The sequence below is a fragment of the Macaca mulatta genome, chromosome 11, assembly GCF_049350105.2.
Source record: "Macaca mulatta isolate MMU2019108-1 chromosome 11, T2T-MMU8v2.0, whole genome shotgun sequence".
Lineage (NCBI taxonomy): Eukaryota > Metazoa > Chordata > Mammalia > Primates > Cercopithecidae > Macaca > Macaca mulatta.
Window position 1 is genome coordinate 115,934,511 of NC_133416.1, and position 27,109 is coordinate 115,961,619.

At 48.6% G+C, this 27,109-nt stretch overlaps 1 protein-coding gene and 2 long non-coding RNA genes across 6 annotated transcripts in view; 2 read left to right on the forward strand and 1 right to left on the reverse strand.

Moving 5' to 3' along the window:
- Positions 1-27,109, reverse strand: part of SSH1 (slingshot protein phosphatase 1) — a 75,973-nt gene that overhangs the window by 12,205 nt on the left and 36,659 nt on the right. For all 4 annotated transcript variants that reach the window (XM_015152718.3, XM_015152717.3, XM_001096246.5 and 1 more), the window contains 10 exons: positions 24,173-24,237; positions 22,933-23,054; positions 16,845-16,913; positions 15,288-15,353; positions 13,244-13,438; positions 11,920-12,013; positions 10,361-10,489; positions 7,578-7,624; positions 6,043-6,189; positions 4,267-4,467 (listed from right to left, as the gene is read on the reverse strand). In XM_015152718.3, coding sequence (XP_015008204.3) covers positions 4,267-4,467; positions 6,043-6,189; positions 7,578-7,624; positions 10,361-10,489; positions 11,920-12,013; positions 13,244-13,438; positions 15,288-15,353; positions 16,845-16,913; positions 22,933-23,054; positions 24,173-24,211 — 1,109 coding nt within the window. In that variant the 5' untranslated portion in view covers positions 24,212-24,237. The remainder of the gene's footprint in view (positions 1-4,266; positions 4,468-6,042; positions 6,190-7,577; positions 7,625-10,360; positions 10,490-11,919; positions 12,014-13,243; positions 13,439-15,287; positions 15,354-16,844; positions 16,914-22,932; positions 23,055-24,172; positions 24,238-27,109) is intronic.
- Positions 7,618-10,581, forward strand: LOC144333017 (uncharacterized). The gene is made up of 2 exons (XR_013401320.1): positions 7,618-7,789; positions 9,705-10,581. It is a non-coding gene; the product is annotated as an uncharacterized LOC144333017 (long non-coding RNA).
- On the forward strand, positions 13,040-23,471 carry LOC144333030 (uncharacterized). The gene is made up of 2 exons (XR_013401336.1): positions 13,040-13,597; positions 20,137-23,471. It is a non-coding gene; the product is annotated as an uncharacterized LOC144333030 (long non-coding RNA).

Sequence of the window (27,109 nt, forward strand, 5' to 3'; positions counted from 1 at the left end):
TTGCCCACAAGGAAGTTCCTTGCTGTCCCCAAGATCTTTACCCTAAAGCTTTTCTGTTAAAATTCACCATGGCAATGTAAATTGACCACTGTCTTCACAGGTGGGAGGGTGGGTGGGAAGGAAGACAGAGGACAGGACTCAAAGTCATCGCTCTACCAGCCTGACACAAATGCGTATCTGATTGTCTCCTCTGCCCTGTTGTCTATGTTATGCAAAAACGCAGATTCACAGAGCCAGACGAAGGCATGCAGGACTCTCTTCCCCCTACCCCGCCTCACATGAAAATTGTGTATTTCTCAGTATCCCACCTTTTCCCCTTAAAATTTGAAGCCCTCAAAATTATCTTCGGAGAAAGGCACAGACCTGTCTCCTGGGTGCTCATCCTTAACACTGGCAAATAAACCTCCTGAAATGATTGAGACTTGCCTCGGTCATTTTGCTTGATTGACAGACAGCGCTTATGCAAACTTCACAGCAGCCCTATTGGGTGGGTATTCTTTAAAAACAATTTTTGAGGTGAAGTCTCACTCTGTCACCCAGGCTGGGGTGCAGTGGGACAATCTTGGAACCTCTGCCTCCCGGGTTCAAGCGATCCTCGTGCCTCAGCCTCCTGAGTAGCTGAGATTACAGGCACGCGCCACCACACCTGGCTAATTTTTTTTTGTATTTTTAGAAGAGATGGGGTTTCACTATGTTGGCCATGCTGGTCTCAAACTCCTGACCTCAGGTGATTCGCCTGCACTGGCCTCCCAAAGTGCTGGGATTACAGCGACTGACCCTCAAATTTTTTTTATGGCTAAAATACATATAACATAAAATGTGGGCCACGTGTGGTGGCCCAGCACTTTGGAAGGCCAAGGTAGAAGGACTGATTGAGCCCAGGAGTTTGAGACCAGCCTGGGCAACATAGTAAAACCTTGTCTTTACAGAAAATATGCAAAAAACTAGCCGACTATTGTGCGCACCTGTAGTCCCAGCTGCTTGCGGGGCTGAGGTGGGAGAATCATTTGAACCTGGGAGGTTGAGGTGTCATGATCATACCCTGCACTCCAGCCTGGGTGACCGAGTGAGACCCTGTCTCAAAAAAATAAATAAATGAAACAAAATTTGCCATCCTGACCACTTTTTATTTATATATTTTTAAAATTTTTATTTATGTATTTATTTTTGAGAAAAGGCCTCACTCTGTTGCTCAGGCTGGAGTGCACTGATGCGATCATGGCTCACTGGGGTCTTGAACTCCTGGCCTCCCAGGTTCAAGCCATTCTCCCGCCTCAGCCTTCCAAGTAGCTGGGATTACAGGTGCATGCCACCACACCCAGCTAATTTTTGTATTTTTAGTAGAGATGGGGTTTAACCTTGTTGGCCAGACTGGTCTTGAATTCCTGACCTCAAGTGATCCACCCGCCTCAGCCTCTCAAAGTGCTGGGAGTACAGGCCTGACCCACCACACCCGGCCTCATCTTGACCACTTTTAAGTGTACATTAAATACATTCATAATGTTGTGCAACCATCACCACCATCCAGGCAGCCTCCAGACTACAGTCTCCAGAACACTCTGTCTCTGGCAAAGCTGAAATTCAGTACCCAACGAATAATAACTCCTCATTCCCTTCTTCCTCCAGTCCCTGGCAACCACCATTCTACCCTCTGTCTCTATGACTTTGACTAAGTAGCTCATATGCATGGAAACATACAGTAGTTCTCTTTTTGTGATTGGCTTATTTCACTTAGCACAATGTCATGAAGGCTCATGCCTGTTGTGGCCTGTCAGACTTTCCTTCCTTCTTAAGGCTGTGTAATGCCCCCCCTGTATGAATATGTCACATCTTGTTTGTTCATCATCCATCAATGAACACTTGGATTGCTTCCGCTTTTTGGCTATTGTGGATAATGTTGCTATAAGCACTAATGTACAAATATCTCCGAGACACTGCTTTCAATTGTTTTGGATATATTTCCACAAGTGAAATTGCTGGATGATATAATAATTCTATTCCTTTTTTTTTTTTTTTCCTTAGACAAAGTTTCACTCTTGTTGCCCAGGCTGGAGTACAATGGGCACGGGGCTCACTGCAACCTCTGCCTCCCGGGTTCAAAGCGATTCTCCTGCCTCAGCCTCCTGAGTAGCTGGGATTACAGGTGCGCGCCACCATACCCAGTTAATTTTGTATTTTTAGAAGAGATGGGGTTTCTCCCTGTTGGTCAGGCTGGTCTTGAACTCCCGAACTCAGGTGATCCACCTGCCTGGGCCTCCCAAAGTGCTGGGATTACAGGTGTGAGCCACCGTGCCTGGCCCCTAATTTTCTGAAGAACAACCATACTGTTTTCCACAGCACCTGTACCATTAACACCCACATTAAGGTGAGCATTCATTGTTTTTTGTTTTGTTTTGTTTTCTTTTTCAGACAGGGTCTGGTTCTGTCACCCAGGCTGGAGTGCAATGGCACAATCTCGGCACACTGCAAGCTCTGCCCCCTGGGCTCAAGCAATCCTCTTACCTCAGCATCCCAAGCAGCTAGGACCACTGGTGCACGCCACCACACCTGGCTATTTCTTTTTGTACTTTTGGTAGAGACAGGGACTCAGCATGTTGCCAATGACAGCAATAGGAGGCAGAGAAATTCTAGGCAGACAGGGGCGGGTCCCTGGCAAAACCCCACCTTCAAGCCGAAAAGCCTGAAACCTGTGTCCCAGAGTAAGAACACTCATCCCGGTGTGCCTGCTCTTTCCCGACTGGCTCCTTCTGAATAATGTCTTTTTACCAATTGAATGTTGCCTTTTCCAAAACTACCTATAGCCCACTCTGCCCCTATCCTGTGCCTATAAAGACCACAGACTCAACTGGCAGAGAGAAGCAGCAGCTGGACATCAGGAAGAAGTGCCTGGACGTCGGAGAGAGGCAGCTTGATTTCAGAAGATGGAGGCTGGATGAGGCAGAGAGGTGGCTTGACCTCAGGGGAGAGCAACCTTCCCTTCCCATCCCTTTTCCGGCTCCCCTCTCTGCTGAGGGCTGCTTTCATCACTCAATACAATTCTCCACATTCACCATTCTTCAATTCGCCCATGTGACCTCACTCCTCTTGGGCACCAGACAAGAATTCAGGACACACCAGGTGTGAGTACCCAAAAATGCTGTCACACTGGCCCTTTGCCCTTGCTGGCAGAAGGCAGCTGCCTCACACGATGAAGCAAAGGGCCCACTGAGCTGGTAACACACTGCTATCTGCGGACGGCAGAGCGAAAGGATATCATACCACACTCTGAGACCTTGGGGTCACAGGCACCCGCATCCGGACGCTGCTGTGGGGCCTGCACAGAGTTCACTCTTGCCAGTGCCAAAGAGGCCAGTTCCTCCACTCACTCACTCACTCCAGTTCTTGCACTAGTTCGCTTGTACGGTCCCTCCCATGAGGGGTTGAGTGGGGTGGGCTGAGTAAATGAGGCACCCCTGTAAGAAGTCCCACAAAGGGGTCAAGAATATATACTGCATCAGCAAGGCTGGTCTTGAACTCCTGAGCTCAGGCGATCCACCTGCCTTGGCCTCCCAAAGTGCTGGGATTACAGGCGTGAGCCACCACCCCTGACTCAGTGTTTTAAGAAGCATTTTTGTTTAAGAGATGGGGTCTCGCTCTGTCATGCAGGCTGGAGTGCAGTAGCACGATCACAGTTCGCTGCAGCCTCAAACTCTTGGGCTCAAACAATCCTCCCATCTCAGTTTCCTGGCAGCTCGGACTGCAAGTGCCTGTCACCAGGCCCGGCTAAGGTGGGCATTAATTCTTAACTCAGAAGAGGGAACTGAGGCTCGGGAAGACTGATGAACTTGCCCTGACTTGCCCTGCTCATCAGTGGTGGAACCTGGTTGCTGTGCCTCTCCAAGTCCTTGGCTTTTCCTGCAGCAAAGCCGGTGCACAGGGCTTGGCACAAAGCAGATGCCCAGGAAGCGGGATGCGCACGTGCCTATGCCACACACATGAGGCCAGGCCTTGGCTTAGAACCTAGGCACCGTTCCCTCCGGCAGCAAAACCAGCTTTATGTGTGTGCCAAGAAAATCAAAACAGATCCCTCCTGGAAACCACTCATCAAAGCCCAAACAATAGTTGTTTTTCTCAAACTGGCTCCCCCTGAGAGGCAGGATTTTGGCTGCGGAAGCGGCTGCCGGGCCGAATGGGAGCACGCTCTGCTGCCGACAGAGGCCCGGCTGGCTTGGCCACACGGCCGCTCCAGCTCCGCCTGCCAACCCTTCTCTCCAGGCAGGCACCTACCTTGCGTCCAAGATGCCTTCATACTCAGACAGCTGCCTCATAAAGCCTGCGTTGGGACGCGTGATGCTGCGCTTCTGCTTCACGTAGTTATACGCTTTTTCCAGAGGCCAGCCGAATTCCTTCATTGCATAGGCTATGACTGTGGAAGCCGAGCGACTCACGCCCATTTTGCAATGCACCAGGCACTTGGAATGGTTCCTCCTGCAGGGGTGGAAGCAGTTAGGGAGGAGGGATGGGGGAGAAGCTGTGGGGAACGAGTTAAAAAGCTCCAACGACTTCATTTTCTCAGGTTTTACCTGAATCATTTTTTTAAAGCCTGTAGTTATCTACCGCTGAAATCCTCCTACATCTGAATGTTTACGGAGCAGATGTCCACACACCCTCTAAAGGAAATACCACCACTGCAGAATCAATTAGCACACAATGGGATATCAAAAGAAATCTGTTCTGGCCTGGCCATGTTTTGTTTGCAGGGAGAGCTTCAACATTTGGCTGCATTCAAGGACCAAGTGAGAATCTTCTCACATGGCTGGGATGGGCAAGGGGACCCTGGGATGAGAGTGGGCAGCTAACAGGATTTTTGCAAGAGCTCCTCAGCTGCTACAGCAGATGGAGACAGTGAATGAGTTACTGCAGAAAAATGGGGTCAGCAAACTGAAAGCTGCAAGGCCCTGGGGAGAGCGAGATGCTCTTCAGAGAGGAGGGCCAGGGAGCAGGAGGGAGGGAGGGCAGCCGCAGAGAAAAGCCAGGAGTGGGAGACGGGGCTGGCCCGTTATTTGTAAGGAGGCAGTGCTGGCCCAGGCCTGGCTAATTTACCAGATATGGCCCGGGGGACAATGTTTCTTTAACTATCACTTGCTCAAGAATGTGAGGGAGCGCCAGGCCAGTAAGGGCAGCACCTGCGAAACTTTATTTGTACAGAAGGCAGACCCAGCAGGTGGGAGCCGGCTCTGGTTTCCTATACCCCAAGCTTGAAATTCTCCTGCAGATCTCAGTGGGTTTTTTTCCTCCTAACTGCTGGTCTGAAGTCTCCGTCAAGGGAGTCTTGAGTATGTCTCCTGGGAATACAAGGGAACTAAGATTTGGTTAAGGACACATCATGTGGCTTTGACCCAGAGGGAGACAAAGCAGAAGAGGGTGATTGTCTGGACAGCATCTCAAAGGGTTCTCTTTTTCTGTTCTTGACTTCAGTAAGGCAGAACTGTTTCGCAGGGGAATAAAATGAGCATCAGAGATAGGTGAAACCAGTGACGGGCTCAGGGGCAGTGGGGCTGGCCATGACCTCCGATGTGCTGTCCTGTTCCATGTGACAGTAACTCAGGGAGGGAAGATGGGCCGTATTCTTAGGGAGACAGTCCCAAAGCAGCTCTAAGCTGCATCCATGCATGTTGTCCTCTAGCCCGCCTTTGGCTCAGTGACTTCCTAGGGGTGGGGTCCCTGAGTGTCCATTTGGTATCTGGGGCTTGCCTGGAATCAGAGCTGATGATGACAACTGGGGTCAAGTGTCACAATCAAAGACAGGTGGGAGAGCCTAAGCTCAATAGGGACTCTACCTGGAGAGAAGCAACCACCTTTCTCCTTTGGTGCTTGGCGTCCTGCGACTAAAAGCATAGGTCCATCCCACATCAAGTCCCCTCCCACCAGCCGACTCCTGTGTCTGGAGTCCTGTTCCCCCCTCCCACCAGCCAACTCCTGCGTCTGCAGTCCCGTTTGTTCCCACTCTCCCAGCTTCCGCAGGTCCGTTTCATCCTCAGCCCCGCCTCTCTGCCCACTTACTTCGCTTTGTTTATAAAATGATACGCTTCGTTCCAGTGGGCAAGGAGGTCTGTGGTCTCTTCGTCGTAGACTCGGATGTTATGATATGCAAATAAGCCAGGAAAAAAATTATCTATTTCTCTGGTAACATTTAAAATGTAATCAACCCTGCAATGAGAAAAAAATAAGAAACATATTTGGAGAATCAGAATGAGAAACAACGAAAAGCAAGGTAATAAAAAACTGGCAGAGAAAAGAAAAGGAAACACGCTTTAACCAAGGGTCATATGTTCGTGGTGGGACTTTGGTTTTTCCTTAATAGCTACGTTTTTTTGTATTTTCTAAATGCCCTTTCGATGGTGAGAGTGTTGTCATATTTATACTAAGAAACCAAATTATTTTAAAGACCTTATAAAAAGAAAGCTCAGTTTAAAGCATTCTGGAAAATTAAATATATGTATTACTTAAATTTATAACTATTCATAACTATTATGAATATACAGAGGCTTAAAAAAAATCCCAGTGTCTTCACTCTTAAAGAGCTAAAAAGCAGACTATATCCATCCATTATCTATATCCTTGGGAATTGCCTTAAATCTTTTTTTGAAAAAAGGCAAGACAGATAATTAAGTATTTGACAGGGTCTGCTAACCCAGGTTCTGTAGTTATCTAAACTTAATCAATACTTTTACTTCTGGAAGAAAATAATGTCAGGAGTTAGAAAACATCTCAAATAGGTTTCATAATATTTAGACATGCTTAAAAAAATACCTACGAAAATCATTAATTTATTCCCAGCAAGACGAAAGCACAGAAGGGTACGGCCTTACGTTTTAAGAGTACTTTCTGTTGAAATAATGCATCTTAACCGGTAGTTCTAAAGATGTATTTTAAGGTTTGTTTAGTCTTGATTTTTAAATGTGGTAATTCTAGAATGTCATTATGTCAGGCCCACAGAACGGTGATTTTGTGACTGTGTTAAAAAAAAAAAAAGTCCAGACATCTGTTCTTGAAGGTCTAGATTGAAACATTTTTCCTCCTTGCTGAGTGTTTGTCAGACTACGACAGGAATGTGCTTCTGGCCAACACTGAGCGTGAAGTTGCAAGATTCCCACCAGGCCCCAAAGCATAAGCTCAGATAGAGCCCAGAGAGGCCCAGGGATCAGAGCTGCTGACTAACGAAACAGCCAGCAGACCTCTGCATCCACACTAGGGTTTGCAGCAACTGTGCGGGGCAGGGAGGCCAGGGGGAGGCAGCACAGGGCCTAATCAATATCCAGGCAGTCCTACAGCAATTAAGAGTGTAATTTTAAGTTTTCCTCAACCCACACAATCACGAGAGACTTCAGCACAATCTAAACTCCATGAATTATTCAGGGCGTGGTGTTTGGAAGCACATCTGTTTAGCTATGCACATCAACCCCTGGCAGCCACTTCAGAGACCAGGGTGCAGGCAGTTACAGGCAGGCAGCCCCAAGGTCTCCCCCTCCGTGGCAGAGTGGAGGGTTTCTAAGCTGCCTGGAAGGACAGGGAAAGAACAAGGGGAGGAGACTCACCCTGAGCCCTGCAGTTCCTCCAGATTGGATGCATTCCATTCAGAGCCCTGGGAGACAGATCACACAAACTCCTGTGAGTGTCACATGTCAGCCTCAGAGCTGCTCAGGGGATGCACGGTTTGCCCTAGCTCTGGCAGTGAGGTCTTACTTCATGGCCCCTTGGCCTCAGAGAACAGAGAGAACCAGCAGCTGATATTCAAGGAGGTTCCTGAGTGAGTACTCACAGCATGGGAGGAAGGGAGGAAGGGAGGAAGGGAGGGAGGGACAGAGGGAGGGAAGGGTCCCGGTCCTCACTGGCCCCTTGGCCTTAGGGAAACACCAAGTCCAAGAAAACCTGCTCTCCGTCTCCCAACTTCCTTTCCTAAGAGTCCAGTGGGGTCCTGTAAGCAGAGGTGATGACCTGCGACCTCCCACCCAGGGAAGGGCATGTTCACAAGCCACTAATTAAAGCAGGAACCGTTCTACCTTCTGGGAAGTATTTTGGCAATACTGAAAAAGTTCCCACCCTCTGACCCAATAATTCCACTTACAAAAAGCTATCCTGAGGAAATAATCAGAATTCACACAGTGATTTAGGTAGGAGGATATTTATAATTATTTGTAATAAACCAGTGGAAACCACCCAAACGTCCAATGGGAAAAAATGAGTAAAATAAATGAGGCTGGATCTTCATGATGGAGTCTTTAAAACAAATAAATTTTGCAGAATATTTAATGACACAGGCAAATACCATGTAAGGAAAAAAAATTTAAAAAGAGAGAAGGATACTGTACTATATAAACATAAACAGTATGATCCTTTCCTTCTCTGTTTCTTTTTAAAGAAGCTACATATGCATTGAAAAAACCCCCAAAAAAACCGAAGATGGGAAAATAAATATGCCAAAATGTTAACAGGGACTACCTCTAGATTTGTGAGATTGGGAATGCTTTTTTCTTCTTTAGATTTATTTCTATTTGCAGACTTTCTGCAACATGTTTTAATTTAGTACTTTTAAAAGTACTAAATTTTTGTACTTTTCATCATTAGTATCGTTGAAAAACCTTCCATTCCCAAGCATTCAAAGGACATGGAACGGCGGAAAAAAAAAAGAAAGAAAAGAAAAAATGATCACTTTCCTCTTAGGAAATGCGAACAACATAGTGTCATAAAGAGCAAAAGAATCCACCTTTGTCTTCCTTGCAACTTCCTTTCCCAAGTTACCAAGAGGGCAGACCCCTCAGGACCAGGGGTGGCAGGGCCCTAAGCAAGCTGGCAATGTGCGACACTAGTTGAATTTTCATATTTGAGGGTAAGGCCCAAACATAAAAATTCCTTTAGTATCTCTCATGGAAAAAGTGACATAAAGCACCGAACCACACCAAAAAAATAACGCGAGCGCCACTGAAGCTGTGAGCATCCTCTTGCTGTGACTGCCACCTAGTGGAGAAAGACAGGACGAAGGTGCCTTCTGTTCCCTTCTGACCAGGGAAATCAACAGACTTCCAGAGAGATCAGTGCCCACAACTGCCCACGGCTTTCAAATCCACACATGTACATACATCTTAATCAATAACTATGAAATCTATATAGATTTGTACACAGAAATGTATTAAAAATACACATATCTATATATCTACATAGATATCATGACATACACATAACTTAATTACTTCCTACAGAAAACAAAATTTACTAAAATTTACTAGCACTAAATTTACTTCCTTAGCTTTCCCAGGAAGCGCTTTCTCCTCTAACAATGGTTACCATTTATTAGCACCTACAGAAACTGCACTCGGTGCTTTAAATATGTATTTTTTATTTTATTAAAAAAACCTATTTTTTAGAGACAAGGTCTCACTGTGTTGCCCAGGCTGGCATTGAACTCCTAGGCTAAAGCTATCCTCCCGCCTCAGCCTCCTGAGTAGCTGGGACTACAGGCATAAGCCTCTGTGCCCAGTTTGTATTTTATTTAATCCTCATAGTCATCCCTTGGGGTATAGGATGAAGAAAAAAAGAGGGAAAGTGACTTCTTCCAAGCCATATAGCTGTTGAGGCTGAGGAGTGGGAACCCGGGCCCTGGTGGGCCTTGATCTTCATTACACCACCAGGCCTCTCTAATTTTAGTAACGTGCCTTCCTCTATAGCCTCTCTGACTTTGAAAACCTGCCAGTTGCCTTCTATGGAGATTTACAGCATTAAGATAATCTGAGCTAGCCGTGGAGGTGCACAGAAATCAGTACAACCCACCCAGAGCTACAGGACCAGGGTGAAGGCTTCCAGCGGCCCTGGAGCCGGGCATGGAAAAGCTGTCTGGACAAGCTCGGCGGGAGCTCCGTGTCAGCCGTGTGATCTCTCCTCCCTGTTGTTTCTCATGTCTCACGTCTCAGGATGCCTAGGCATAATTCTGGGGTTTGGTGAGGATGCTTCCTTTAGTAACTGGGGCTTTTTTAGCCCACAAACCACTTGGAAGTAACGGATGGGGCCTATGTGTTAGTGACCGAAGAAGACAAAGGGTTTGAGGGAGTCTGAAACACATGCCAGCTGACTAGGCCAAATAGCCCCCAAACAACTCCCCGCAGCTCAGCCGGGAGCCACGCCTCAAACAGCTGGCTCAAGAGCACATCAGCAGGCTGCAGGCCGGAGAAGGCGCCAAAGAGGGGCGCTCCTGCCAGCCAGGATGGAGGCTCTGGCAACTTAAGCTTTTTGCCTGCTTTTTCTCCTGGACTTGCTGCAAACTCCAAACAACCAGGGTCTGATTTATGTCCCCTAAACCAGATACTGCCAGGGCCATGCCTCTTACGAGATAAAGATGATCGAAGATAAGGGAGGGCTTGTCCATTTGTCCCAAGATAAGTAGCATCTCGTTGTCTATGAATTCCTTGAATTCCTTCAAGTTACAATTCATCTGTTTCTCTAATTCATTACGGATCTGTGGAGTAGAAAATATTAGGAAAAGTGATTTGTTAAAGAAAACAACTGTCCGCCTCAAAAGAATTAAAGTTACAATACAAACTGTGGCTATTTCCAAAAATGGTAGTTTTTTTCTCTTTCAGGGTAATACATTTAGACACACGCAACATACATGCGTGGGTGGCAGGAATGCAGGTTACTCAGCTTAGAAGTAAACTCAACTGGGTTAAGTTTATTATTTCAAATAAGGAATTTGATTTCCATGAGATCTCTTCTACCAAGTTTAAAGTGCTTTTACTTTTATAACTAAATGTCAAATACATCAAATAATCTAAAATCAGTTCTATCTTTCTTGGAAAGATATCACAATATGATTTTTAAAAAATGTATTCATTAATTAAAAGACAGGGCTGGATGGAGTGGCTCACGCCTGTAATCCCAGCACTTTGGGAGGCCTTGGTGGGAGGACCGCCTGGAGGCCAGGAGTTCAAGACCAGCCTGGTCAACACAGGAAGACCAAGTCTCTTAAAAAAAAAAAAAGAAAAAAGAAAAAAAGAGATTATATATGAACTTTTAAAATGTCAATTTTAACCTCTTAGATCCACCCAGTTTAATCTCTTATTATAATTCATTGCATGCTTTGAATAAAAAGCAATGAAAAAAAAAGTGATCCAGGAAAAAACATGAAAAGGTAAAAAGGGAGAGAGAAATTATTCTAGAATTTGATACTTGCAGGTCAGCTGTCATCCTGTGGAAAAACAAGTCTGCTGTCTCCTCCATAAAACCCAAGGTAGGCCGGGTGCGGTGGCTCAAGCCTGTAATCCCAGCACTTTGGGAGGCCAAGACGGGCGGATCATGAGGTCAGGAGATCGAGACCATCCTGGCGAACACAGTGACACCCCGTCTCTACTAAAAAGTACAAAAAACTAGCCAGGCGAGGTGGCGGGCGCCTGTAGTCCCAGCTACTCGGGAGGCTGAGGCAGGAGAATGGCGTGAACCCGGGAGGCGGAGCTTGCAGTGAGCTGAGATCCGGCCACTGCCCTCCAGCCTGGGCGACAGAGCGAGACTCTGTCTCAAAAAAAAAAACCCAAGGTAATAGGGAGCGGAAGAGAGAACAAGGAGGTGTTATTAAAACAGGTTAATGCTTCTCGGTGCAGTCTGTGGATCTCAGGGAATTCTCCCCAAAGGTCATATAGGTGAGGCTCACAAAGGCCAAGAAATTTGCTCAATGTCTCATAGCTGATAAGCAGCAGATCTGGAATCAAACTGGAGTCTGACTCCAAGGCCTGCTGCGATTGTAGAACAAGGCAGGAAAAAAGCCTCCAGGGGCTAACACGGGGACAGGTAAAGACAACCAGGTGTTGGGCCTGCTTTTGCTGCACTTTTGGGAGCAGGACACATGAAGGCTGCGTGACCTCTGACCTGCAATAAAGGGAGGAGTTGTCTTACCTCTTTGGAAGTCACATTTTCTAGATCCTGGCTCATCATGATGCTTCGGAGCTTGGCTTTGATGAGGCGCTCGGTCCTTTCCCCTTCAGTGGGCCTGGAAAAAAACGACGTTTAGGAGAGCAAGGAGTTGTAGAAAGCTTGAGGTCAGAGGTTACAGGAATGCCAGATGCTCCTGGGTCTAAACAGAACGCGGCTTGGCAAGGAGAGCACACTTCGTGGTGTCCACGTTCTCACGCAGTAGGGAGAGGTGCACAGAAAACCCACTGCAGCTCTAGAATCCCCACGGGAGTCAACAGAACGGGGAGCAGGTCAAGGGGGGAAGAGGACAGTGTGGAAACTCACTCCTTGCTCAGACGCTCTTAGGGCAAGATGCCGGGATGCCCAGCGCAATATCCCTAGGGCCCTGGGCCCTTGAGTCTCTGCTCAAACATGTCGGGCATGAGGACCTCACTGTCTCGAGGCAGCCCGGTCCAGCTGCAGCAGCTCCCACTATCCCCTTCTTCCTCGGAATCAAAATCTGGGTATTTCCCTGCTCTGGTTTTAACTCTAGCGGGTACACAGACCAGGATAATCCTTCTTCCCCATAAGGAATCTTCAAATATTCAAAGGCAACTATCCTTCCTCCATGATTTCAAGGCCCTCTTCTAATGTGGCTTCCCACCCTTCAGGTCTCTGCCCTCTGAACATGCTGCGGTTTATCCATAGTACTCCCAAAATGCAGTGTCCTGGAGGAACACCACACTGTGGGAGCAGGGTCCTGACCCTGAGGGGAGGGGCGACCAGCATACTCCCTAACTAGACTTCAGGGAGTTATGGCCCCTCCACGTCAGTGCTGTCATAGGTCACAGGACACAGGTCATGTGGTTCACCACGGCTGCTGCAAAGGCAGGCTGCCCTCAGCTGTGGTGTTTTTGGATCCAAGGAAGCAGAGGACACATTCCTTATTTTCCTCAGAGCAGAGCAGGAGGCTCTGGGAATTAAGTCTCTGGTAATCTGAAGAGAAAAGGCCAGACCACAGAGTACTGCAAGGAGTTGGGAACACAAAGGGCCACACATTCCTTTGAGAGTCTGATGGGAGTTATGGACTCCATCCCCAGAAATGCATTCACCAAATTCATCAATTTTTTTTTTTTTTGCACGGGACAGGGGCCTGTGTCATAGACCCCCTCTTTAAACGCTGGTTCTGAGAAAGCTGGGGCTCTCACTCAGGGGACTCCAGGGGAGGGGTGGCCCAGTGTAGGTTCAGGATCGGGCACAGAGCAGGTAGGGGAGAGGCAGGTGCCTATGCGCTCGGGTGCGCTCACACCAGCGGTGCTGCACTTACTTGTCCACAAACAGCGCGGGGGAGTCAGGCCGTGTGGACTCCAGGTCCTGCATGGCGTTCCACTCGTTGATGCAGCTCTGCTCAGAGCTGATGCAGCTCTCATAGTAGGTGGCCCAGATGAGAGCTACGCCCCCAGGGAAGTAGTTGTGCCTCCGGGCCACTTCACAGGCCTTGTGAAGCACCTGCAGGGCAGACCTGGGGAGAGGAGAAGGCTGGGTCAGGCCTGGGAAGGCACAAGAGATGCGGGGTTTTCTCCTCTGACAAAGGGGTTCAAATATGGGAATGGAAGGGCAATGATTGATTGGTTGATTATTTCTTTTTGAGACAGAGTCTCGCTCTGTCACCCAGGCTAGAGTGCAGTGGCGTGTTCTCAGCTCACTGCAATCTCCGCCTCCCGGGTTCAAGCAATTCTCCTGCCTCAGCCTCCGGGGTAGCTGGGATCACAGGTGCCCACCACCATGCCCAGCTAATTTTTGTATTTTTAGGAGAGATGGGGTCTCACAATGTTGGCCAGGCTGGTCTCGAACTCCCAGCCTCAAGTGATCCGCCCGCCTCGGCCTCCCAAAGCGCTGGGATTACAGGCTTGAGCCTCCGTGCCCGGCTGAGAAGGGGGGTTTGTAAAGGGCTCACTCTTGGAGTCGCACTTACACGTACGGGCGCTGGGGAATGCACACAGCCTGAAACATTCAGCCCGCCAGGGCACAGAGCTAATCCCTGGGACATATTCACTGATTGAATCTAACAGTGGCCAGAACACCCCACATCATTTCCAAAGAGGGGCAGAAACAAACAACAACAAACTGCTTCACAACTCTTCCAATCAGGTGGTTCATGGGCTACTTCACAACCCATTAATTAACTCCAGAGAATTAAGAACTGCTCCTGAAGCTGTGGTAACCCTGAACAGATGTTCCTATGACCCATATTGAACATAAGACCCACAATGAAGCTTAGCAGCTGGAAGAAAAAGTCTTTAATATGCAACAGAGACATCTGCCTGCATTCTAAATAATTACATTTCCACCCATCCCCCCATCAACGTTCTAATAGCTTAGATGCTTACATTTCTTAAGGAAACAAGTTCTAGAAAGTCATTTTAATACAAAAACTAACTGAAAAGGTTTGGGGAGGCAGACTGGGAAACAATATTAAGAATCTATGTTTTATTTAGTCACCCTCTTTTACTACTACTACTACTTTTTTTTTGAGACAGAGTCTGACTCCGTCGCCCAGGCTGGAGTGCAGGGGCGTGATCTCGGCTCATGGCAACCTCCATGTCCTGGGTTCAAGTAATTCTCCTGCCTCAGCCTCCTGAGTAGCTGGGACTACAGGTGTGCACCATCACACCTGGCCATTTTTTATATTTTTAGTAGAGACAGGGTTTTGCCATGTTGGCCAGGCTGGTCTCAAAACTCCTGACCTCAGGTGATCCGCCCACCGTGGCCTTCCAAAGTGCTGGGATTACAGTCATAAGCCACCATGCCCAGCCCATTTTGCTTCTTTTTACAAAAATATAGGCTGAGGCCAGGTGCGGTGGCTCAGCCTGGAATCCCAGCACTTTGGGAGGCAGAGGTGGGAGGACTGTTTGAGGCCAGGAGTTTGAGACAAGCCTGGGCAACATAGTGAGACCCCATCTCTTAAAAAAAAAATACAAAAGTTAACTGGGTGTGGTGGTGCATGACTGTAATCCCAGCTACTTGGGAGGCTGAGGCGGGAGGATCACCTGAGCCTGGGAGGTCAAGGCTGCAGTGAACCATGATCACACCACTGCACCCCAGCCTGGGAGACAGACAGAGCAAGACCCTGTTTCAAAAAAAAAAAAACAAGAAACCCAACGCCCCAAACATTGTGAATATACTTAATGCCACTGAAAATTGTGCCTTTAAATATGGTGAAAATGATAAACTTTATGTTACATATATTTTGTGCCCCCTTCAACATGCACATATATAACGAGCTTCTTGGTAGAAGCGGTTTTTCTACTCATGCTGTCGGCTAAGAAAATATTTCTAGGGAGTTAAAAAATCCCTAAAACCACACTTACCACATGGCCTGGACAGACACAGGCTTAAATATGTGCATCCTTCCTGCTGTGCTCACGCTGAACCCACTGAGAATAAAAAACAGAGAGAAAGGTATCTGTGGTGAGAAATCAGCTCCTTGAGTGAAATCACTCTGGGAGTGGGGAGCTGGCCCACCATGCACACTGGGAACAAGCACATCTCATGCCGCCTGATGAGGGATTTTATGGAACCTGCTTCGGCAGAGACATGGGCAAGGGCAGAAAGAGACACATTCTCAGGTGAGGAGGCTTGTTTTGAACCCAGCAATGCAAGTTCCACCAAAACCTGAAAGTCTGGCAAAGGGTGCCAGGTGAAGAACTCCAAGAGCGTCTCTTCTATGTTCCCATATGGTTCCTGCCTCCTGCCACCTCCTGCCCCATAGGCCCAGCTGTTCCTTTTTGTAATTGCATGGAAACTATATTCATAGGATTGCACGGAAAATAATATATAAAAATATCTATTAATACATTAATATAAATGTGTTAATCTAAAAATACTAATATAAAATATAAAAAATTAATACAGGCCAGGGGTGGTGGCTCACGCCTGTAATCCTAGCACTTTGGGAGGCTGAGGAGGATGGGTCACCTGAGGCCAAGAGTTCAAGACCAGCCTGGCCAACATGGTGAAGCCCCGTCTTTACTAAAACTACAAAAATTAGCCAGGCATGGTGGCAGATGCCTGTAATCCTAGCTACCTGGGAGGCTGAGGCAGAAGAATAGCTTGAACCCAGGAGGTGGAGGTTGCAGTGAGCCGAGATCGCACCACTGCACTCCACCCAGGGTGACAGAGTGAGACTCCATTGAAAAAAAGAGAAAAAAAAAATCATACAAATATATTAAAATAAATTTTAAAAAGGAAAAATATCCCCATAACCCCATCGCTTAAACAACAAATCAAATTTTTATTTTTCTCTTCCCATCCTATGAAGCAACATAACTCTGACCTGCTTAGAATCCCCGTGTCGGGCCACTTTCCTATTCTGTTTCTTCTCGTCACCGTGCCCACGCACCTCCCTGGGAGTGAATGCGTGCGGACGCTGGACAGCCCTCATCCCCTGCCTGCCTGCCCGGGTGGAACTGGTTCATTCCTCCTTTGTGGCTCCCAGGGTGGCACCTGAAACCTTGTTGTGCCTGCCAGTTGTATGTCTTTCCTTGTACCCCCAAAGCTGGTGAGTTCCTGCTGCACCACATTCATCGGTGAACTTTCAGGACGAGCCCTGTGGAGGGCATGTGGTGAGAGTTCACTTAACCCATTGAGGTAGTGGATGGATATCGGTTTACCGCTGTCTTGAACTTCACACTAGCAGCCTATCTCCTGTAATCGCTCCCACTGATACTTCATGAGCTAAACTCCCTGACGGGACGTCCAAAACATACCCTCCCTCGTGGAGCTCACTCAAAGGCAATACGAATTCTCCTGCTGTGACACTCCCGCCACACGTGTCATTCTGTGCTAATGATCATCCAAGGATGCCCGAACCAGCTCGTGTTTCAAAGCCTACATACAGTGAGAGAATCTTTTAAAGACCTCCTTACCCATCTCCATCAAGGTGGATTTTCGTGTCACTCCACAGTCGGAGAACCATCCCAATGGTGCAGCTTTTACTGCGAGAGGGGAGAGAAGACGTGTGGAGTCAGTGTCTACCCACGTACATGCACAGCCTTTCCAGCTTACCACCTGGTCCAGGACGGGCTGTTGGATGTACGTGTGGCAGTGGCCCTTAGGCTGTCTGCATAGGAACTGTTCACTGATGAATTCTAGAAGACACAGGTCTGGGATGGCCCTGTGGACACAACTCCGTAAGTGCTCAGCCGAGGCTCTTGGGTGCAGTGTGCGCTGACCGCATGCCCACTCTGCAGCAGGGAGGCAGCCGCCCAGGGCTGGTGTTCTGCTGGCGGAGGCCACATGTGTACTCGGGGGTACGTAGGCAAGCACCAGTGGCCAAGCCCGGCCCGGCCTGTCCTGGGTGGCAAGGAGGGGAGTGTGCTCACACCGTTCCCAGAGCTCACTTTCGAACCTGTGCACCTGCACCTTTAGTGTGGTTGCTGTTTTACAACCTCGCTTAATCTGGTTTTGTTTTGCGCATCCTACCAGTGAAATGAGACCAAATGACTGCAGAGACTGGCGCCACTGAAAAACAGGGAAAGAAAGGGCTTATCGGAGAGTCCTCAGATTATGATGAAAACTCTCCAGGCATTTAAAAGTTGGCTTGTGAGAAGCCGCTGTAACTGTGCCAAGGGCCAGCTCCGCGGACCTCAGGAATCTCATGCTTCCATCTCTGCTGCTGCCAACACCACGGTCATGTTTTTGTGTGCCCGTGTGGGTGGGGCCTCTGCGGATCACAGACCCAGCTCCCCTCCGGGTAGCAGCCTGCCCCATGCAGGACTCTTCTCAACCCCATGCTTCTATATCTGTGGGGAAGGTTGTTCCAAGCCCTTCTGGCCAATGACACTCAGGCTTTTTTGGGTTGGGGTCTGAGGTCCCTCCCTGCCATCCTACCCACTCCGGAGGGACTAACTGTATTTCTCTCACAGTATTGCAAAATAGAATTTATGTTGGGCCTCACAGAGCTCTAGGGACCACATGGCTGTGTCAGCGCCAGGAGGAGGCAAGGAAGGGGTCCCTGTGGAGCCCAAGTCCGATAGGCAGAAGCTAGGTCAGATGGTGCCCTGGGAACATGCAGTCTAGAAGACCCAACCTGAGCACTGATGACCCTTGCCAGGGACTGATAAGGAGGTGGGTACAGCACAGAGAGCTGCAGAGAGAACAGGACACGGGGCGCCAAGGCCAGGCCTAGGCCAGGGGTGGGGCCTCCCAGGACAGGCGGAGGACAAGTGGGCAGGGATGAGACTGCCCATAGGAAATAAGGAGCACATGAAACCATGTGGAAACTAAACCCCTAGACCGGCCTCCCTTGGACACGGATGTGCAAGAGGGTCAGCCCACAGGGGACTTCTGCTCACAACCTTCAACTCGAGCCAGGAGCAAGGAACAGGGACCAGGCAGGACTGCAACAACTGCCCTTATCTCCTGTCGTCCCCTAGCTATTCCTTTTGTGAGTTTCCAGCAGTCCTACAATGATTAACAATAAGATTTTCACAAGGAAGGTGGGCCCACGGGAAGCATATTTTTCTTTCTTTCTTTTTTTGAGCCAGCGTCTTGCTCCATTGCCCAGGCTGGAGTACAGTGGTGTAATCACAGCTCACCGCAGCCTCCACCTCCCGGGCCCAATCAATCCTCCTACCTCAGCCTCCTAACTAGGACCACAGGCATATGCCACCATGCCCAGCTTTCTTTAAAAAAACTTTTTGTAGAGATAAGGTCCCAGTATATTACCCAGGCTGGTTTCAAACTCCTGGGCTCAAGCAGTCCTCTTGTCTCCACCTGGGGAGCATATATGGGAAACAGGAAAGGGACACGTAGCTAAGGAAACTGAATCTTTAGAGGAAGAGTGACCCCAAAGGATAAAGTGGGTGGGAGCAATTGCAGAAGAAGAAAGCAGGCTCCAAGTTCCTAGGGCCTGTATGGCAGGAACAGAGAAGCCAGATGGGTCTGGCGGTCCAGGCAGGAAACCAATCTGTTCCAAGACTCCATCGTGGAGTCCTTCACTGATGGCAAAACACTGATGCGTGGACAGTGGTGTACGCTCATGGCACTCAAAACGTTCCCAATCCGAATTGAAAACATAATCCTGCTCGGGTGTGGTGGCTCATACCTATAATCCTGGCACTTTGGGAGGTGGAGACAAGAGGACTGCTTAAGCCCAGGAGTTTGAGACCAGCCCGTGCAATAGTGATTTTTTAAAAAAATTATATATATTGGCCAGGCGCAGTGGCTTACGCCTGTAATCCCAGCACTTTGGGAGGCCGAGGCGGGCGGATCACAAGGTCAGGAGATCAGGACCATCCTGGCTAACACGGTGAAATCCCGTCTCTACTAAAACTACAAAAAATTAGCCGGGCATGGTGGCGGGTGCCTGTAGTCCCAGCTACTCAGGAGGCTGAGGCAGGAGAATGGCGTGAACCCGGGAGGCGGAGCTTGCAGTGAGCTGAGATCTCGCCACTGTACTCCAGCCTGGGTGACAGCGCGAGACTCTGTCTCAAAAAAAAAAAAAAAAAAAAAAAAATTATATATATTAAAAAAATCAGCTGGGAATGGTGGCATGGGCCTGTGGTCCCAGTAACGCAGGAGGCTGAGGTAGGAGAAATGATTGAGCCTGGGAGGTCAAGGCTGCAATGAGCCGTGATTTCACCACTCCAGCCTGGGTGACAGAGGGAGATCCTGTCTCCACATAAAAAAAAAAAAAGAAGAAGAAGGAAAGAGAAAGGTAAGGAAAGGGGAAGGGAAGGGAAGGGGAAGGGGAAGGGGAAAGGGAAAGGGAGGGGAAAGGGAAGGGAAAGGGGAGGGAAGAAAGAAAAAGAAAAGAGAAGAGAAAAGAATCCAAGATTGAACCCTAGGGTGGCGTGGCTGCTCTGGTCTCCCCAGGATGCATATGCAGATACAAGACTCTGAGGGAGGCTGGGTGCAGTGGCTCATGACTGTAATCCCAGCACTTTGGGAGGCCGAGGAGGGTTGATCACTTGAGGTCAGGAGTTCAAGATCATCCTGGCTAACATGGCGAAATCCTGTCTCTACTAAAAATACAAAAATTATCCAGGCATGGTGGCGCATGCCTGTAATCCCAGCTACTCAGGAGGCTGAGGCAGGAGAATCGCTTGAACTCGGGAGGCAGAGGTTGCAGTGAGCCCAGATCGCACCACTGCACTCCAGCCTGGGTGATGGAGTGAGACCCTGTCTTAAAAACAAAAACATAAACAAAAAGCTAAGTGAGAGTGTGCGAGCCTGTGCAGCAGCCGTCATTCCAATGCTGCCTTTTGGACAGCACTTGGACTCTTATGAAGATCCCCTTTGGGGGCAATGCTCGTCTCTTTTCTTTTTCTTTTTTTTTTTTGGCAGGGGGAATCAAAAAATAAAATCCCAAGGAAGGAATTTAGAAAAAACAAGTATATTGCTCCCTCAGCAGGTCAAACGCTTCTGGTGGGGACCTGGACTTTGTTTTCAAGCCAGGAAGGAAGACAACAGCCTGGTGCCCAGGCAATGTGGGAGCTGCAGGAGAAGGCCCAGTTCCCAGCCCCCGGGATTCCCCGGGCACGGAAGACAGCTGCATCAGGCCCAGCGACAGGAAGGACTGCTTAGTTCTGGTTCCTGCCAGGCCCCTGCTCACCTTGGGTGGCCTCTCGACTGCCCTCTCCAACCTCAGAGACCTGCCCTGGCCTTGGGGTCGGTGCCCACACATGGGCTGTGGCTCCTGCTCAGAGGGTGCAGAGACTCGAACCTGAGGGAGGAGCATGCAGTGGAGGCGAGAGAACCACAGGGAGAGGGAACCACAGGGAGAGGGAAGTCAGGTGCCGAGGGGAGGCAAAGGGAGGAGAGGGTGGGAGGGAAGAGCACCGTGGGGGCGGTGCGGATGAGCACATGGGCCTGTCTCCTCCAGCCAGGCAGCAGTGGAGTGCACGTGTGTGCATCTAAGGCATGCCCATGACTGCTGGCCTGTGAGCTCTGTGAGACTGCAGGTGTGTCTGCCATGCTCCCTGATGTGGCCCCAGCACCTGGTGGGGCACCCGGCACAGGGAAAGAGCTAACAAATCCATACACGATAAACCTAGAAGTGAATGAATGAGCAAGGTGGTGTACAGGAAGAGAGCTGCAGCCCACTGGGAAAGAATGCGTGGGATCTATTCATTCAGCAGGTCGACAGGAAAAGCCCTGCCTCCAAGTCCCAGGCCGGCCACTTACTGGGATGGCCCTGGGGTAATCACTGCAGCCTCGTGAGCTTCTGTCATGTGTAAAACCTGAGGTAGGACTACCCACCCCAGGGGGATGAAGGGGCTAAATGAGACGTCCACGGAGGCATTTTGTAGGTGTGCTCTACTTTACAGTCAGGAGGACTGGGCTTCCACACCGCTCCCATGGTTCAGATCAAGACGATGGGCACAGGCCACAAGAGGCCGATTTCCGTTCAGGATCAGAAAGCATTATTGGAACAGGCCACACTTGTGAGGAAAGTCCCTGCCTCAGAAAGATTCTGAAAAGCTGGATAGTCATTGGAAGAACAATTACAACTGCAAGACGGTCAAACACTAAACACCGCTATGCCTCACAACCATACAGATAATGGCCAAACAGATGGGGCTCTGGGCATTTCTGAGAGCATCTGCCTGGTGGCACCCCGTCCTAATGGACCATGCCCTCCAGTCTCCAAGTGGCTCTTTAGAGCTCATATCCTAACACCTCCTATGCTACAGGTTCTTCTAGCCCCAGGTTCCCAACCAGGTCAAGGCCACAGATGCCAGCCCCAACTCCATCTCCTACATGTGTCACAGGAAACTTTCTCATAGTGCTATTTATTATGTACTGCAGGGGTGGGGGGCATGTCATAAAAGAAATGTCCTCCTTTTTTTATTCATTTCCTTCTAAAAAGCATCCAAGTCTCAGTTGCTAGCATGTGACTTACAGAAGCTCTCACGGGAACAAGACAAGACCGTACTGTTACCATGACACTCACAGCCTCCCTGACGGGTTTCTGCTGTTCATTCTGCCTGAAATGCTCTTCAAATGCACCTCGCGGCTCTGCCTCCACCCTAGAGCTCGCCTGACTGCCCACTTGCCCGTTAAGATTCAGCTTAGGCTTCACTCCTGCCAGAAAGGTCCTGCCAGGTGCTCTCAGTAGGCGCCTCCTCCTGTGGTCTCACAAAACCCCAGCACCTTTCAGTCACTCTCTCCCTCCTACCTGGTTGTGACTGTCTTCCAAGCTCACTTAGAAGCCCTCTGAGGCCAAGAACTGTGCTGTTACTTCTTTGTTTACCTGGGCCTAGTCCATTGCCTCATACACAGGAGAATGCAAATAAATCACACGCTTAATGAATGAGTCGATGAATGAATGATGAATAAAGGGAGTCTAATCTAGTTTGAACAAATCCAGGTTTTGCAATGATCTCACAGGCATTCATTTATGTGAGATGTCAGGGGAGTGATCCCACTCTCATTTCACACACATCATGGGGTCAATGCTCTAACTTACTTGGTCTCCAGTTAGTGAGAAATTACAAGCTACTCTTCAAGCCTCTGACTAGGATGTGCCATGAAGATGGAGTTCCCACTCCACTTGGGAACCTGTGGAGTATCACTATGGGGTAAGGTATCTGAGAGGAGACCCACCAATCTCCATACTTCTCCATGGGCCCCTCTGCCTGGGAGGGTCTCCTGCTTCCCTTGGCGGACTCTGGCTTGGCCTTCTGGGTTTGGCGTTGTTGTCACCTCCTTTAGGAAGCATTCCTGGCTAAGGTGCCCCACTCTATAGCAGCTGGCGTGAAACCTCTCTAAGCACAGCATAACTTTCTGTCCTCTCAATCGACTCTGAGCTCCGAGAGCACAGCCTGGAGCTGGCACGGTGCCTGGCACACAGAGCTGAAATGGCACACCCTAGTGTTCCCAGTGTCGACACCCCAGGCTCTCCATCAGGACGCAGCCCTCTCCCACATGGATATGGGACCATGGAAACCTTTTTCTAGCAGCAACTCTTGCCTCCCACACAGAAGGGAACACCTAGCTCATCAGACTCACCTTTCCTTACTGGAAAAGTCCACTCCCAGCAAGATATTCTCCTCGGTGTCCTGGCGCCCGCTGCTGTACACCACTACCATGTACCGGACCCGGTCCGCCCAGGCGCTCTCCAGGCGCACGGCCTGGAACAGGGCAGACATGCTCTCACTGGCCTGCCTTTGGAGGTGGTGCCTCCCTCCCATCTCCAACGCAAGATCAACACTTTCAGTGTTCTACCTTTCCCTCCGGGAGTTAAAAATGAAGAGAAAATCCTTGGCTGGGCCCAGTGGCTCAGGCCTATAATCCCAGCACTTTGGGAGTCAAAGGTAGGCAGATCACTTGAGGTCAGGAGTTCGAGACCAGACTGGCCAACATGGCAAAACCCCATCTCTACTAAAAATACAAAAATTAGCTAGGCGTGATGGTGTGCGCCTGTAATCCCTGCTACTCAGGAGACTGAGGCACGAGAATCTCTTGAACCTGGGAGGTGGAGGTTGCAGTGAGCTAAGATCACACCACCACACTCCAGCCAGGGCCACAGAGTGAGATTCCATCTCAAACACCACCAAAAACAACAATAACAACAACAAAAAAAACACACAAAGAGGAAGTTCTTGACAGCAGGAACCAGGCCTCGTTTCTCTCTGTAGCACCGGGGACGCTGCCTGGCTCAGAGGAGACACCCAAAATGCAAGAAATCAGTGAACACATGAAATCCAAAGAAAGTTCTTATTTAGCTTATTTAACTGCCGTAGAGACCTGTTTCATCCCTCCTGTGGCTCCTCTGGGGTACTGAGGAGTCAACCTGGCTTTCGCTTTAGTGAACAATTTGAGGAGAATTTGTTGTAATGTAAAAGCTTTTCCCCCTATCATTCATGAATGGTTCCCCACCAAGTTTCACAATTAAAAATTAAAACGTGCTGGCTGGGCACGGTGGTTTACACCTATAACCCCAGGACTTTGGGAGGCGGAGACAGGAGAATTGTTTGAGGCCAGGAGTTCAAGACCAGCCTGGCAAAACAGCAAGACCCCACATCCACAAAATTTTCTAAAAAATTAGTGGTATACACTTGTAGTCCCAGCTACTCAGGAGGTGGAGGTGGGAGGATTGCTTGAACCCAGGAGTTTGAGGCTGTAGTGAGCTAGGATCATGCCACTGCACTCCAGCCTGGGCAACAGAGCAAGACCCTCATCTCACAAAAACTAAAAAAAAAAAAAAAAAAAAAATTTTTTTAAATTTGACATTCTCACCGCTTCTTACCAGCTTGATTCTGTCTTCACAACGCAGAAGGTTGATCATCACCTGCAGATGCTGAGGCAGGTCACCTGGTGGAGCAATAAAGAAAGGTTTAAAAGGTCTCCTACCTACTTTCTAGGAAACAAACCTCTGAAAGGCTGATGTTGAGGGCCTGGAAAAAGATTGAGAAGTTAAAATTTGTCTACCTACACCACAGGAGAATCACCACAAAAACTTCAAGTCTCCATTTCTCTTACACCACTCTGAATACTGTGTGATGCGGATGGGTGACATGGAGCTTACTGTCATGTTGTTAAAAGTTGCTCTTATTTCCTGAAATACATACAATATAGGTTTCCAAATACAAAATGTGGAAAATACAGGCAAGCCTAGAGAAAACTGTTATTTCATCCAAGGCAATGTTACTCGGCAGGTTGGGGTGCCTAGAAACGACAGCTGTGGCTGGAAGTAAGGCATTTGCTAGGAGTTCATCATTAGAGAAGAAGGACAGAGCATCATGTTTCCTCTTCAAACAACTACTTCTTCCTTTTTTTTATTTTTTTTTTGAGACAGAGTCTTACACTGTCGCCCAGGCTGGAGTGCCGTGGTGCAATCTTGGCTCATTGCAACCTCCGCCTCCTGGATTCAAGCAATTCTTCTGCCTCAGCCTCCCAAGTAGCTGGGATTACAGGCGCCCATCACCATATCCAGCTAATTTTTGTTTTTATAGTAGAGACAGGGTTTCACCATGTCGGCCAGGCTGGTCTTGAACTCCTGACCTCAAGTGATCTGCACGCCTCAGCCTCCCAAAGTGCTGGGATTATAGGCATGAGCTACCCCACCCCGGGCCCCACTTCAAATTTCTGCATTTTCCACTGGAGGCAGACATTTCCATAACCAGGAGGGGAAATATTTAAGTGACTCTACAGACAGCAGCTGTACGCTGGTTGCCCGGAGAAATAATTTGAATAGACAACCACCTGTCATTTTCTCTTTTCTTGCTAAAAATTATGTACTCTTTTTTCTTCACTATGTAAAACAAGCAGTAATCCAGGGGCGGCTTCTGAACTTCTCTGAGCTGCCCCAGGGTTCAGGAGGTGTCCCTGGAGTGCAGTGAGGAAAGTCTCTTACTGGCCATGAGTCTCGCGCGAAGCAGGAGACCCTGTCAGAAGAAGCGCACGCTTTCACGGAGGGGAAAATTGTAAGGGAGGTGCATAATTAATTAAAGTAGCAGATGTGACTCCAAGGTTGCTTTTTTCTCTAGCTTATACATTTTTCTTTATATCTGAAAGGATTTCTTTCTGAAGAAAGGTTCATCTGTAAAGATGCTAATATCAGCCTGGTGTGGTGGCTCACACCTGTAATCCCAGTGCTTTGGGAGGCCAAGGCTGGACTTGAGGCCAGGCATTCAAGACCAGCCTGGGCAACATGGCAAGACCCCATCTTTACAGAAAAGTAAAAAATTAGCTGGGCTTTCTGGTTCGTTCACATCTGTAGTTAGTCCCAGCTACCTGGGAGGCCAAGGCAGGAGGATCGCTGGAGCACAGGAGTGTGAGACCACCCTGGGCAACATGATGAGACCCTGTCTCTACAAACGAAAAAAAAAAAAATTACCCTATACCTCACAATTGTAACCCGAAAAGGATCAATAATGCTTACACACTCAAATGCTCCAAAAGAAAACAGTGTGTGTGTTCCTTTTGCAAAAGCATCTTTTTCATTTTAAGGGAGAATGACAGATGATGTCCAAATTGCACTTCCTGCCTCAGAGAGGAATTGGGTCATTAGAAATTTGTGCCTCTAGTCAGGAGGGTAGATCTCATGTTAAGCATTCTTTTTCTTTTTTCTTTTTTTTTCAATAGAGATACGGTTTTGCCATGTTGCCCAGGCTGGTCTCGAACTCCTGGGTTCAAATGATCCTCCCACTTCAGCCTCCCAAAGTGCTGGGATTATAGGCATGAGCCACCAAACTCGGCCCAATTAAGCATTCTTTCCACAATAAATAAAATGTAAAAAAGAAAAGAACCATGCCCCTCTTATCTGTCCTCTCCAGTTATACAATTCCACAGTGTGTAACACCCTATGTTGGCCCTGCTTCCTATGATGAGTGATTTGGAGATAAGGGTTCATATTAAAAAAAGCCATAGAGCTCCCCAACCCCTTCCTCCACCCATCATGTCACCAACGCAACACAGCGACCATGAGGGGTTCTTCACCTGCCTGCCCACCCCCACATCTACCCGAGTCACAGAACTGCACTGGGGAAAGCAAAAACAAACCCCTGTCTGATAAATGCCTAAATGAAAGGGACATTTTCCACACAGATAAACTTCTTTCAGTGGGATTGTTTGCTGAGATATGGAATTGCTGACAGACAGAAATCCAAACCCCAGTCTGACATCCACACACAAAAAAATCAGAGAACACAAGCCCTAAAAAGGGTCTCAAATTGACCAGACTAGCTGAAACAAACTGAACTACTTTTCCACGGACAGAATTAACCCTCAATTGTACTCAGCTCTGCACAGTGGTTACTGGGGGGACTCTGGTACATTCATGAGACTTGATGGTAATGGTAATTCTAGGGAAAAAAAGGAACTAATGTAAGTCTAGTCTGTGCCTGTCCCAAGGTCACTTACAGACCAACTGTGGACAGCTGGTGGCCCCTCTGCCTTCTGACCTCATCGCCCACTCCAGACCTCAGGGCATAAGAGTCAGCCAGCCGGTGGCTTGCATCCTACCCTTCTAGTCTTCGGATTATAGGAAGGAGGTATATGACACTTAGTGAGCAGAGCTTGAGCATTTGCTTTGTTGTATGTGTTACAGTTAAAACATGAACAATAGCTACATTTCTAAGAGGGCAGAATAATTAGCAAATTCAAGAATGAAGAATCTGGCTGAGTATGGAGCCTCAAACCTATAATCCCAATGCTCTGAGAGGCTGAGGTGGGGGGATGGCTT